The sequence below is a fragment of the Trachinotus anak genome, unplaced genomic scaffold, assembly GCF_046630095.1.
Source record: "Trachinotus anak isolate AG129_WGS33_773 ecotype Australia unplaced genomic scaffold, CSIRO_AGI_Tana_v1 ptg000001l, whole genome shotgun sequence".
Taxonomy (NCBI): Eukaryota; Metazoa; Chordata; class Actinopteri; order Carangiformes; family Carangidae; genus Trachinotus; species Trachinotus anak.
In genome coordinates, this window is record NW_027273852.1 from 6,879,194 (window position 1) to 6,892,446 (window position 13,253).

At 41.2% G+C, this 13,253-nt stretch overlaps 1 protein-coding gene across 7 annotated transcripts in view; it reads right to left on the bottom strand.

Annotated features, from left to right (window-relative positions):
- Nucleotides 1–13,253, bottom strand: part of dip2a (disco-interacting protein 2 homolog A) — an 81,974-nt gene that overhangs the window by 22,240 nt on the left and 46,481 nt on the right. For 4 of the 7 annotated variants that reach the window (XM_071463877.1, XM_071463710.1, XM_071463787.1 and 1 more), the window contains exons 3-7: nt 8,117–8,236; nt 7,907–8,026; nt 3,865–4,134; nt 1,820–1,957; nt 706–747 (exon numbers count right to left, since the gene is read on the bottom strand). In XM_071463877.1, the coding sequence (XP_071319978.1) occupies nt 706–747; nt 1,820–1,957; nt 3,865–4,134; nt 7,907–8,026; nt 8,117–8,236 (690 nt within the window). The remainder of the gene's footprint in view (nt 1–705; nt 748–1,819; nt 1,958–3,864; nt 4,135–7,906; nt 8,027–8,116; nt 8,237–13,253) is intronic. The other 3 variants (XM_071464147.1, XM_071464056.1, XM_071463961.1) reach the window with 1 other exon arrangement.

Below are 13,253 nucleotides of genomic sequence, written 5' to 3' on the forward strand. Positions count from 1 at the left end.
TTTTGGCTACAGTCAATACATGTTAGTAGGATTAATTTGTTGTTGGTCTTGGTCTTTTCATGGGATTTGTTAGCAGTAGGAATAATATAGAATATCACCAGGCAGCTCAGGGTGCACCCACCATCAGGAAATAACACACACAGCACCAGTATTTGACTCCAGATGGACCTACAGTCAATGTGTGGCATGTTTTCTACAACCAGCTATGTGTCAATGTTAAATCAGCAGCAATGCTAGACTGCTGCCGTCAAAGAACCCACTGTGTGGCTACAGGCTAACAGGCTGGTGTCACAGAAAAACAGTCTTAGTGTCTCAGTGTGAGAGAGAAAACAAGTCAACATGTCAATATGCTAATTATTCACAACTGCAAATGAATAGTTACATCTGCCACCATTTCACTCTATCTGCTTCAGTGTGATTAATGTAAAGAGCATTTAGGTTAGACGTAGCTTGAAGATGCTATAAATGTTAAAGCTTTTGCAACACACTCAGCTATGCAAACATACACACACACACAGGTATCTCATGACTGAATTCAATGTAGCTTTGCATATACTTTTGCATATACACACATGGTTTGGACAAGTGCTGCACCTGACAGTGTAGGCAAAGGCAGAAACACAAACACACACAAACACAGATGCACACGCAGCAGAGTGCACATGTAGCAGACTGCCATAAAGTTAGAGGAACAGTTATAAATACCATCCATTAAACTGAGGGATCCTTCACCTCTCCACTCACAGCCTGGAGGAGAGACACATCAGGATATCAATGAAACAGTCCTACGAACTTTGTGTGTGTGTGTGTGTGTGTGTGTGTGTGTGTGTGTGTGTGTGTGTGTGTGTGTATGTGTGTGTGAATGTGTGAGAAATCTACCAGCACCCAGACATAGGTGAGAGCGAGCTTATGAAAGACTCAGACAGTTGTTGTACCACAACAACAAAGATTTGACTTTTTTAGTCATTTTCTTAATAACCTGTGTTGGAAAACAGGCATAAGAGGTGTGGGCTTGAAACATCTTGAATATCACAAAGCAAAATAGAAGGGGAAAAAAATCTAAAAATTGAACAGCCTCCGTCCCCTTTATGTGCCAGCCAGGTGACTGCCCAAACAACACACACATATTCTTAATGACCGAGGATGAATGGCAGGCAGGTAATAGTTCTGCTATAGCAGTAGACACTGGGCATTAATTCATAGAAGCTGTTCTCAGCTCTGATGCTGAATGACTGAAGAAACAACAAGTGAAAGAAATTACACTTTTACTTTTTATGGACTGGTCGACCTGGTTGTCATCTATGGCAACTCTCTGTTGACAATAAACCTGGTGAATGCATATTAACGTCTAGTGATGTTAAAAAACAAGTTGACCCAATACTAGGAAAATAGTACTAGTTAAACTGATATTATATGCACTGTAATGACAACATTCTCTTGGTTTGATTTCAGTGTTTACTCATCTGTACACCAACAGCACCCACTGTCAATATCTGTGATGGCCCATCTGGAAACTGCTGGCAGTGACGGGTGAAAACTAGACTTTTATCTTTCCATTTTCGGACTCAAGTGAAACAATTTTCCTGTCTAAATTATTCTTATCTATGTGTTTTATTAGTTAAGGAGATAACAAAACATTAAGGAAGAAACATAGTGGATTTCTTAGGGGGGTTGTAGAGGTGCACTGTTACCATGGCAACACAAGAGGGTCAGTCAGCCGCTTGTGCCAGTCTGACTAAGACAGAGGGGCAGACAGCAGGGGAGAGAGTGAAAGGGAGGTGAATGTGTTTCTGAGTGTGTGCGAAAGTAGGAAACTCACCATCTGCAGTCTCCATGACGCTGGTGTGGTGGTTGTAGCCGCGGGAAACGCCTCGCACCGAGGCCACCTGGGGCCGCTCCGCATGAAGCGAGGAGCGCTCCGACAGCCCTGTCACATCAGGGGGTGCTGAGTGGTTATCTGTGATGAGTGGGGTGTCGGGGGTTAAAAGGTCAAACGCCAGGTCTGCTTTGGGCTGTTGCAACTATATAAAAATGTGCTTCACGAGTTAGCAAACAAACTGATCTGACAGTTTAGGAATTTGATTGAGAGGCTAGGAGCCTTTTTGTCATCTGTAAGTGAAAAGTCTTTCTCTGTGGAAGATCAATCACCAATAACCCTAGTGGGGAGCATGAAAACAAGTGGCAATGTTACATGGGCAAACAAATGTATTATAATATTTTGAGGTCCATAAGATTATTAAATCAAACATATTTGTTTAACAAAAATGTGTTAGTACTACAAACACTCCCTGGCCACTTAATCAAGTGCACCTATACAACTGAAAGCAACTCAGTTCAACATATCTGCCACAAATATTATAATTACAATAATTATGACGATCAGTTTTTGTTGACACTGTCAGAGAGGTGTTAATTCAACCATACGTTTATTATTCAAGTCATAGTTAGTGGTGGTGTAGTACTGGATAGCATCACTGTGAAAAATGTTTCCAATATGGATGTGTGGGGTCGGAAAGAAATTAGAAAAACCTCTCAATATAATGCAATCCAGTTCAACATCAATGCCAACGACAACCTCAATAATAAAGATAGTGAAATTAACACCTCTGACAGTGTCAATCAAAAACATTATTATAAGATAGAATTTATGAGCTCTTGCACTGGACTGCATTAGATTTTGGAACCAAGAACAACTGATGTAAATCATGGTTATGGAGAATTATACCCTAATAAACTAAGGTTCTCTACATGTACAGAACATGCACTGTAGTAACTACATTGGTCATTACCATCCACATTATCCTCAAATGTTTCCTATGTATAATGGCCTACAAGTTGTGACAGCCAGTATCAAGAGTTTGAGGGGGCGAGGAAGAGGGCAATATGGGAGATTTATTTACAGCTCCATTCAGTGGCAGTCACTGCTGCTACTTTATGACAGCAACCTTGAGGGAAGACGAGCTGGACAGAAATCAGACAGCTCCATCCTAATAGGATATCGTTCTGCCAGCAACAAGTACAGACACACATGAACACACATACACATACATACACACACACACACACACACACACACACACACACACACACACCATCTCACTTTGCTGCTGCTGAGAGACGGATAGAGATAAATCTACTGAATCTCATTAACTAGCTTGTGACACTCGCATGGCAACATGGAACGAGTAGTTTGACGGGGAAGTGGCTGGGAGCCCTTTCACATGACTGAATGACAGTGAGAAGGCAGATGGAGACGACTAATTAGAAAGATGTGAATTAAAACTGTTTCTTGTTCCCTTTTTCTTGTCTCATCAAGTGCTTTTGTATATCTGGAGGGAGATAAGGCGTTGCCTGTCGCAGATGTGTAGGACACAACTGTCTGTCTGCGATTAAGCTACAGTTATCCAACAGCCTGAGCGACATAGTATATGTTCAGCAAATGTGAGGCAATGGAAAAGTATAAAAATCTGACTCTTCGATTCATGTATATACGTAGATGAAAGAATTTAAAATCATACAGCTGAGCAGGGGGTTGTGCAGGTTGGTTTAGGGACTGCATTAGAATGTGATTTTACAGTGAAGGTTACCCTAGTGAACCTGAAATCATCACTCTTTTACCAGCACACTTGAAGAGTGAGAATATTATCATCATTATCTCATTCTAGTTCTAAAATACCCTCCTACTTCAGCTCACAACCACACTAGATACATTTTTACAGTTTTCCAAAAAAGAGTTTATGTTGAGAAAAATGTATTTACCTCTCCTATCTAGATGAGAGCGCTCCATTAATTAAAAAAGGGAAAAGAACATACAGACGGGCCAGTCGATATGTGATGGAGTGTGGGACTGCGTGAGTCACTGACCTAGCTGGGTGTGTGCCATAAGGTCGGCCAGTGCGGTAGCTGCGGCGTTGGCGTTGAGGGCTGCGTGGGCAGTGGTGTTGGTGGTGGTGACGGATCTCCCTCCCGGATGGGATGAAGTGGATGACGCGGAGGATGAAGTGGACGAGCCCTGGATGACACGATTAAACCAGTGCTCAACGGCTGGGTGGCCGTGGCCCTGGTAGGGCGTGGAGGTGGCCAGACGTCCCTGCCGGCGGAGCGAGCCCTCGTCTTCTGACGCTGAGGAGGTGTCTGTGTTTGACAGGTCAACACAGGGCATTGTCACAACACTGGATAAGAACACGGGGCTGTCTCCAGGAAAAAAACAAGATGGCAAAACCTGGCAATGGAACTCTTCAGCAGGATTTAGATGATATGCTGATGAAAGACTATTCTACTTATACATACAGGACATAGTACATACTGTATAGTTTAGTGGGATGGCCAGATGATTTCAATGGAGATGGAAGTTAATAGGCTGAGGGATGCTTGTTTTTAAATGTCTTATGGCTTCACTGGTAAAGCATGGCTTTGATACTTGACTGCCTGTAAAAACTGCCACACTAACACACAAGCACACTGTGACGATATGTGTACTACAAAGTGTGATAGATTTTCACAACAGACGGGATTCGTATTTGTAAAGGACAGGGGAAGTGAGAACAAATTAGGCGCTGAAGGAAACACAGGTGGGAGGTTGTGTTTTTATCCACCAAAAGTAGTCCAGCAATTTAATCTGGGAAACACGACTAACAAAGTCAGCTTTTCAAGAAAAATGTCTTATTTATGGTACAAATTATAGGTAGTTGCATGTCTATTGTAGGTACTGCTAAACTATCCAGCTATAAGAACTTACAAGGTTTTGCTATGTTTAACTACAGACCTCAAAAATACAGATGTTCAAGACAGCAAGATGTGAGCGTTTTCTCTTTGGTCTGTCAGAGCATTTACACTACCAAATAAATAACCAAAAAAATATATACATAAAGTACCCATATACAATCTAGACAGAAACTGAAATATCCAGTGTTGATGTAAAAGTTAATTTTGCTGAGAGTAGTGTTTGCTTAAGTTATTATGACTTGGACAGAACCCCAGTCACTGATGATTTTACTGTTCTTCCCTTGAGGCAACTATGAGCAGTTGGTCTCTGCGAAAATAGCCCAAACAAGAACAACTTCAAAGTAAGGTAAGGATCTTTCAAAAGGGACACATTCCACTTCATCTGCCAAGCTGCAAGAGATGTCTGTTCTTTCGACAGCATCACTGAAGTTGCACCAGAGCAGGCCAGTCTGAGATTTGCATTCTGCAGAGAACTGAGTGCAATGAAAAGGCTAAAAGAGCTTAGACATCACTCACTTGAGAACATGAAATACTTAAGTTATAAACAACAGCTGTTTTCAAAATCACCAAGAAAGGTCACACTTCCCCCATTATTCATCATTAACAAAGGAAACAGCAGTGCTTGCTCTGCAGCCCCTGAAAAATGTACAAAACTCATTCACACGTCTCAAAATATTGCACAAAAGTCTTAGTAATGTGGAAAACGTATTCCAAGTCCACTGAGGGGATGAGAGAGAAACATTTAGAAAACAGAGATTAAGCCTGTGTGTGAGATCAGCACATGCCTGGTGGATGTTCTCTAAACTAATGAGCCTTTCTGTGATTAATCTGCCTACTAATCATTCACAGTAGGTAGTTACAAGTAAAGTCCACCAATGGAGAGACTATGAAAATCCCTGTTACTTTCCTCAAGCTTGCTCATGGCCTTGCAAAGGCTGTCGGAGGAAAGCCAGCGGGGTTGGATTATAACAAGCTAAAATTTAATGTCTCTACACCCAGCAGACTCATGGGGGTTATCTCACATTTATGATTCTGTTTGTTACTCCTCTACCTCTCCAATCTCTCTCAGTAACCTTGACATAGTAACACAGAGGGAGAAGGAAAGAAAGGGTCAGAGAACAAATGCAATGTAGAAATAGAGAAGTGAAAAGAATGGGAGAGAAACTAAGACAGATAAAGAGGTTTTTAGTCACAGTTATACAGATGAAAACAAGAACAGATAATGAAGAGTGAGTCAGAAAAAGACAGCAAATTATGGAGGTACAGAGGAATATGAAAGGGAGAGAACCTGAGCAGAGACAGAGGCAGATATGCTGAGATCTCAGTTGTTCATTAATGAAATATTATGTTCAAGCAAACAAAGACAGGTATATTAATAAATCATCAGCCCAGCAGTCTAACATTGATTGAATCCTATTAGGTGAAGTAACATCGCAATGGTTGGTTTCTGAAAGTGTCAATGACTATGTACAAATGGCGTCCTACATATTACAGCACCCAGGTTCAATCTCTCATCTATGTACTAGAAATGGTAAATCACTTTTACTGTTGGTGTACTAGTTGTGTACTAGCATAGAAAACAAAACGAGGTTGTACTTAAGGTACTGTGGTGCCCTGAGCTAAATGCTAAAATCCGCTTGCTAACATACTCACAGTGACAATGTTAACATGCTGATGTTTAGCAGGTATAATATTTACCATGTTCACCATCTCAGCTGCAAAGTATAGCTGAGGCTCATAGGAATGTCATTAGTTTTGCAAGTATTTGCACAGAAACAATACTTACATCAATATGTGAATGAATAAAATCCAATATTTCTTGTGATATTTCAGTCTGGATCAAAGTGGCGCGCTGACAAACTGACAACTGACAGACCAACAATGCCATCCCCAGAGCCATGGCGCTAGCGTGGCTAAAAATACACTGGAGAGGAACTTTAATGTAAAGCACTGATTAGTATTGTTTTTGCATTTTTCTGTGTATTAGTTACAATGTTTTGTGCATATTGTGTTTGTGTATTCATTGGTCTATATAATGGCTGCATTTCTGTTGTTTGATTGTTGCCTCTGCCATCCAATCATGTCACACTGTACTGAATGACAGGTCTGCAAGTATGCAAATCAGATTTTGCATCTCATTACTATTGGTTCTTCAGGATTAGACATGTGGTGGTCAGACATGTAGTGTGATAGGATATAAGCCAGTCACTGAAAATGATATGACATGCAAAAGAGTACAGAGTACCTTTAAGGTTAGTCTGCCATTTACAATCTAAGGCAAATCTAAGGCAACATGAGCATTGCCACTGTGTGCACCCCAACATCTGCAGCTGCGTGAGCCTTGAAAAAGTAGCAGAGCTCCAGATCATCTTGTATGTACTGTACATGATTTTGAGGGTCTGTGAAGCCAAACCTGTGTACCTTATCCAAACAGATTACAGTAGATCACTCAGAGTGACTCAAAACAACCATGAAAAGGCCCCCTCCTTCTCCCGCTCAAACCCCAATGTCTGAGCTCTTAATCCGGTTACTCGCTCCACCGCTGTGTCCTCTATTTACCCAAGACATGAGGCTCCAAGGCCACCCAACAATTACCTCTTATACACCAAAGATAAAGCCATTGTGGTGTTTGAGAGCCTAGAAAGTTTTCTATCAACAAATCTCACACAGATATCTTCTGAAAGACTGAAAATGAAATACTTTCTTTAAGAAACATTTGGTCCAAACTGACAACACAAAAGGGTTTTTTGAGCCTTTGACATCTCACAAAAAGAAACTAGAGAATGTAGTAAATGACACAAATTCAGATGAACTGACTCACACGATACAAACTGTTATAAAAGCGAGTGAAAGGCCGACATTTTGAGACTATGTTAAAAATCTGATGATGCATACATTATTCAACTCATGTGGGAAGGTTAGCCTGGGAACACAACGGTGTGAACTGCATCCTTTATAGTCACACAGAATAGACACATTCATCAAACTGCACATCTCTCTCCAATAACAAATGCTTGGCAACATTATATTCATTCACTGGACACAACAGAGTGGCAGCATCCTGCTCTCTAATGCTCGTGGGAGCACATGTAAATCAGTGTGAAGGTAAACCTAGGCTGTGTGTGCACAGGATACTCTCGTCCATGGGCAGACAGCGGGCTTTCAGGAACAGAGGTCTCACCTGGTGGGGTGCATGCCTCAACAGATGACTGAACTAGTACAGATCGTCTCTTAGAGGGCATGGGCATCTTCCTCTCTTTGTACTTTGCCAAAGCTGCTTGGACGGCTTCTGTGTGCAAATCTAGGAGAACGCATCATCACACTTTAGTAACAGCATAATTGAAGAGCACCAGGCATTTAAAACTTTTTGAGAATATATTCACATTATTACCAGATCTGAAGCGTTCATCCCGTGTGTTGGCAACCCGCGACTTGTTGTGTTTGGAACCTGGGAGAACAGCTTGGGAGGAGGCTTGGATCCTGTTGTCAATTTGCAGAGATGGATCTACACCTACAGAGAAACAAGACCGAAGCGGGTAAAGGACAGTTTATAACAGGACAGAAAGAAAAGCTGTATCTTCCTCTACTGCTCAAAAGCAGAAATATTAATATATAATAGAAATATGAGCACATGCAGAATATGTTGTGCATATAGAGCATAGCTTGACCAGATCAAGTATCCACAAGCTTAATGGTAATCCCTACTTAGGCTGCTTTCTTCTAATACAGTAGCTTGGAGTTGGGAAAGTATTCACTTTAATTAATCCAGCTTGTCTCGCAGCCTTCCAGCTGCCTCCAAGCTTTCCAAGGGAAGCAAATGCAAATTACACAGACTTAACAGAAAGGAGGTGATTAAGCACCATGAATGTCAAAAAGACAACATCTTCTAACTGGAGTGTTCTAAAATTATCAAACTCTCAAACTCGTCAGCCTCACTGTGCTCTGCATGACGCAGGCAGTGATTCATCCTTTCGCTTATGCAATTCTCATTTGAGCTTCATTAAGGAACTAGTGGTTAGCATCAGAGGGGAAACCCAAGACTACAGCCTGAAGGAAGGTCATGGTATGAGCTCTATTAGTAGTCCTCTGCTATTGGCCTTGCTTGTTCCTGTCGTGCTTTCATGGTGATGTATTTGAAGTATCTGGGAGATTATATGCACAGGGCAAACTCAAAGAAAGAATTCTGATCTGTTCTCATTCCAGCAGATGTACAATGTGACCAAATGACATTAATCTAATTTTACTGTACATCATTAAAGATCTAATAAATAAGTAATGTAATAACCCACAACTTGCCTATATTTGTAATGAAAGTCCTTAAGCCTGGTTTATACCTCTGCACAGGATAAACGCAGCACTGACGTCATGGCCTACTCCACTGTTAGCATCCATACTTGTGCAATGGTGTGTCTGTGTCACTCTGCAATTACACCACCAAAACACTAGTTTGCAGTGGGGTTTCTATGCCACTCTGTATGTACCTCAAAAGCAGATAAATGGAGCATTTATGGAGCTAATAAATACTGAACAACAGTTACTTTTATTAAAATTACTGCAACACTGAAAAGATAGAAGATGCCGGAGGAGATGGTGCGTACGACCACTAAACTGATTGACGCAGAAGGTGAGTTTCCTGTGCTTGTCCTGCCACTGAGACACCTGGACGAGACATGTTACCAAGCCAACCAATCACAGTTGTTGTGGTCTGCCTTGCCGCAACATGTAGTTACATTTCTAGGGAGGTGCACGGCAGGCTATTGGGTAGGCTATGGTGTAGCTACTCAGTAGGGTACATGGCTACACCTTACCTACGCCATACCTACGGCATTGACGTCAACACAGAAATATAAACAGGCCTTTAGCAATTATTTTAGGCAGACTTGAAAGACAACATCAGACACAATGGAACAGGAAGCTGTGAAAAACAACAGCATCTGTCAAAGAAGCAGCACAAACAACTAAATACATAACATTTTTGCATGAGTAGGCTATTAAAGCCCCTGTGTGGGTGACCATGTGTGATCAGAACTAAAAAAAAAACAAACTAGAAAACATCACAGGGTGTTACAGAGAACACACCAAACCAATTTTTAATTCATATATCAACAAATAAACTGAAATTCACCGACAATGATGCAGTTGTGTGATAAGTATATTTTTTTTCATTGAGGGTTGTTACTATAAGAACAAACAGCCACTAAATCATAGTTTCAGGCTTTCCCTGACCTGAGGTCACTGACTTTCCACGGCAAAAATGCCCACATGTGTTCACTGGAACCACAAAATCAAGCCACTGGTATTGCTGGAATCATCATTCCCAAGAAAAACAATTTAGATGGCGACAAAGATAAAACATTTATAAAAAATAAGTGGCCTAATATGAACACTGGCTAAAGCCTGGGACAACCCTGAAGACTAGCTGAAACTTACAAAGACTGGGCAAACCTGGCAGTGACTGGATCTGAAGACATAAGATTTCAGTCTTTAAATATCACACAAATTTACCATATGATTTTATCCGCAGATTGTCAACACCAACTGTCCCACTTGAGGTTTTGTTTGGGTATCGCAACCTTTGCTGACTTATGACCAGGTGAACCACACAGGGTGAGTGCCCTTGCTAGTATAACCATTAGAAAACAGCCTTTTGAGGACAGAGATCTACCAAGGTCACATTCAGCCAGTTAGATCCAACGCCTCGCTGGATGGCCAGTCAGACACCCGGCCAGCCAGCCATCAGCCCACCCGGCTTTTCAGCGGCAGCTTAGAGGGGATCAGTGAGCTCCACACTGTCAGCAACTCTCAGAGAGCAGCAATGCTGAACAGCATTTACACACACTTCAACCAAATCTATTTAATAACATGAGTTTGAAATATTACACAATATAGTCAATACAGCCTGAGGACATTTAAGGACAAGTAAGACATAGAGTCTCACACACATACACATGCACAGCGCATCCCCTAAGCATGGGTAGACACATTAATATATGCTGGTCCCTTATATCGCTCTGACAGCCCGGTCACACAACAGCCTCTTCCCAGCTCCCAGAGGAAACAGGTCTATAAAACACGCCAGGACACCAGACCCGGTTGCTGGGCAGAACACACTTCAGAGACACACCACACCGAGCCTATCAGAGGCATGCTCCGTCACAGCAGATGTTGTCATTGGCTCATTGCGAACCCTGATGAATTTTTAGCACCTGTCTGATGCCAACGCTTACCGGTGTGGTGGCTGACAACACGTGTCCTGTGTCTCACTTTTTGAGAGCAAATACGCTTGGCTAATGACTTATATCAAGTTCACAGTTGTATATTTGAATCACACACTAATCAATTAATAATCTTGGTATAAGATAAGATATAATTACTTGATTATTTAAAGGTCCCATATTATATGAAGTGAGATTTCCATGCCTTTTTTCATTATAAAGCAGGTCTAGGTGCTATATTAACACTGTGAAACTATTAAAGCACCCAGTCCACAGAGAAATGCACACAGCACGTATTCAGAATCTTAGTCTTAAAACAAGCCACCAGGACTTCCATAATCTTGTGATGTCACAAAAAAGCAGTCACCTCTCTCAGACATACCCAAAGCCCAGCCCACCCAGACCCACCAGCCAACTAACCTTGCAGAACTGGGTTTCTTTACGTGTTTTCCTGAAATCTGCAATATTTTCATTCAATCACTGACAGTCGGCCAATCAGAAAAGAAGCTCAGAGCCCCTCTTCTAATTGGCGCACTGAGCCAACACTGTTGTTACTATAGAGCTCCTGAGAGAAGCCTGTGAGAGGGAATGTAAAGCTACATTGAGGTGGTTTTTGACTTCTTAAAACCACAAATATATTTTCTTATGGATATCAAAATGAAGAAAAGTGTAAAATATGGGACCTTTAAGAAAAATTGGACACATCCCATACCTGTATTTTCATCAAACAGGCACAACAATTCATAAAACTTAATTTGATGCTGATAAATCTACATTCATATACAAACTTTTCCTAAATGTTTGACTTCCCAGAATAGTCAACACCTCATGCAATTATTTATTCTTAAAGCTCACACTATAAACAAAGGAAACGAGTCTACTTTCTCATAGATAGAGCTGGCTTTGTACACCTACTTTATTGCACTTGGCACATGTACAGTCCTATGACAACAGTGAAATATAAGGCAGTAAAACAGCTTATGAAATTTTGTACGGAGCTCAGAAGCCTACAGTCTATTGGACTCCTATTTCAACAGTGAAGCGGTTAAACTCTAACCCACTGATTCATTGTGCTGGATGGATGTGTCATTAAACACCAACACATCCATTCATCCTGCAGGAAGTGTGTGTTGTATATGAAGAATCTCACCCACTCCAAAATCTGTCCAGTTCTGTGTTATATCCGTCACCTCCCTTTTTTATTTGTTAGGATTCAGACTGAATGGATCGAACAATGAATGACAGAAAAAAACACATAAATCCATGATAACAAGAGAAAGAGGGAACAAGAGTCAGACAGAGAGCGAAGGAGATCATCCACCCAAGCTAAATAACAGGCCTGCTAACTCTAGTGGAAAGCCTTGAGTGAGCGGCCCACACCAGACTCTGGTTTCCACAGAGGCTTGATGTTCTGAGAACAAGCCAAACCAAAGACTGCCATGGCCCTCAGTTAAAGGACGAAGAAGCATGAAGAATACAGACAGAAACTTTTCTTTGGGATTCACCACAGACCACCTCAACCCTATAGTCTGCTCTAGCTGGCCAGGACTAAGTAACTGCATGACTGGGGCTAAAAATACACTGAACTGGTATATAAACACATCTAGCTCCCTACACAGTCAACAGCCATAGACAGATAATGAGTAGTAACAAACAGATGGGAAACTTCACACCTATCTGTTCTTCAAAGTTGACACTTGTCTTCTCAAACACCCACAATGGGATAGCAGGCACAAATATGCACAAAATACTTAGCATAGCCACTTTCTATCAAGAAATTAGCATTCCTATTATGAGAGTAGCACAAAAAACTCTCTTCCTTCCCTTGGTTGGTTAGCACCATTTTTTTTTTCATTACATACAGAATGATATATGGCTGATGCAGGGCTAGGGCATTAGTAACAAATCCAAGGGTGACAGGACCATAGTCCTGACCTGAACAATCAAGGACACACTAGCAGAAATATCTTTAACCAGGTGAGTGAAAAACAGATGTGTCAAAATCCTCTGCAGTGTCCTTCTTCTTGACAACTTTATGACTATTTGATGTGCAATCTAGTATTCTTGACATCACTGAATGCTCAATTTACTCCATTTAAATATGCAGCTTCTGCAGGCAACTTTAAATTTGTTCTTCTACTTTTTGTTTGTTTACTGATTTTATTTTTTGACATCTCTTCCCTCTGCTTTTTAGTGTTTTTGCTTTCGATTACTTGTCTCTTCAAGCTGCATTAAGGTTTGTTTTGTTATATAAGCAAGTAAGCGTATGCATATAAAGCTTCTCTTTTAATCATAATTGCTAACATCATAAGA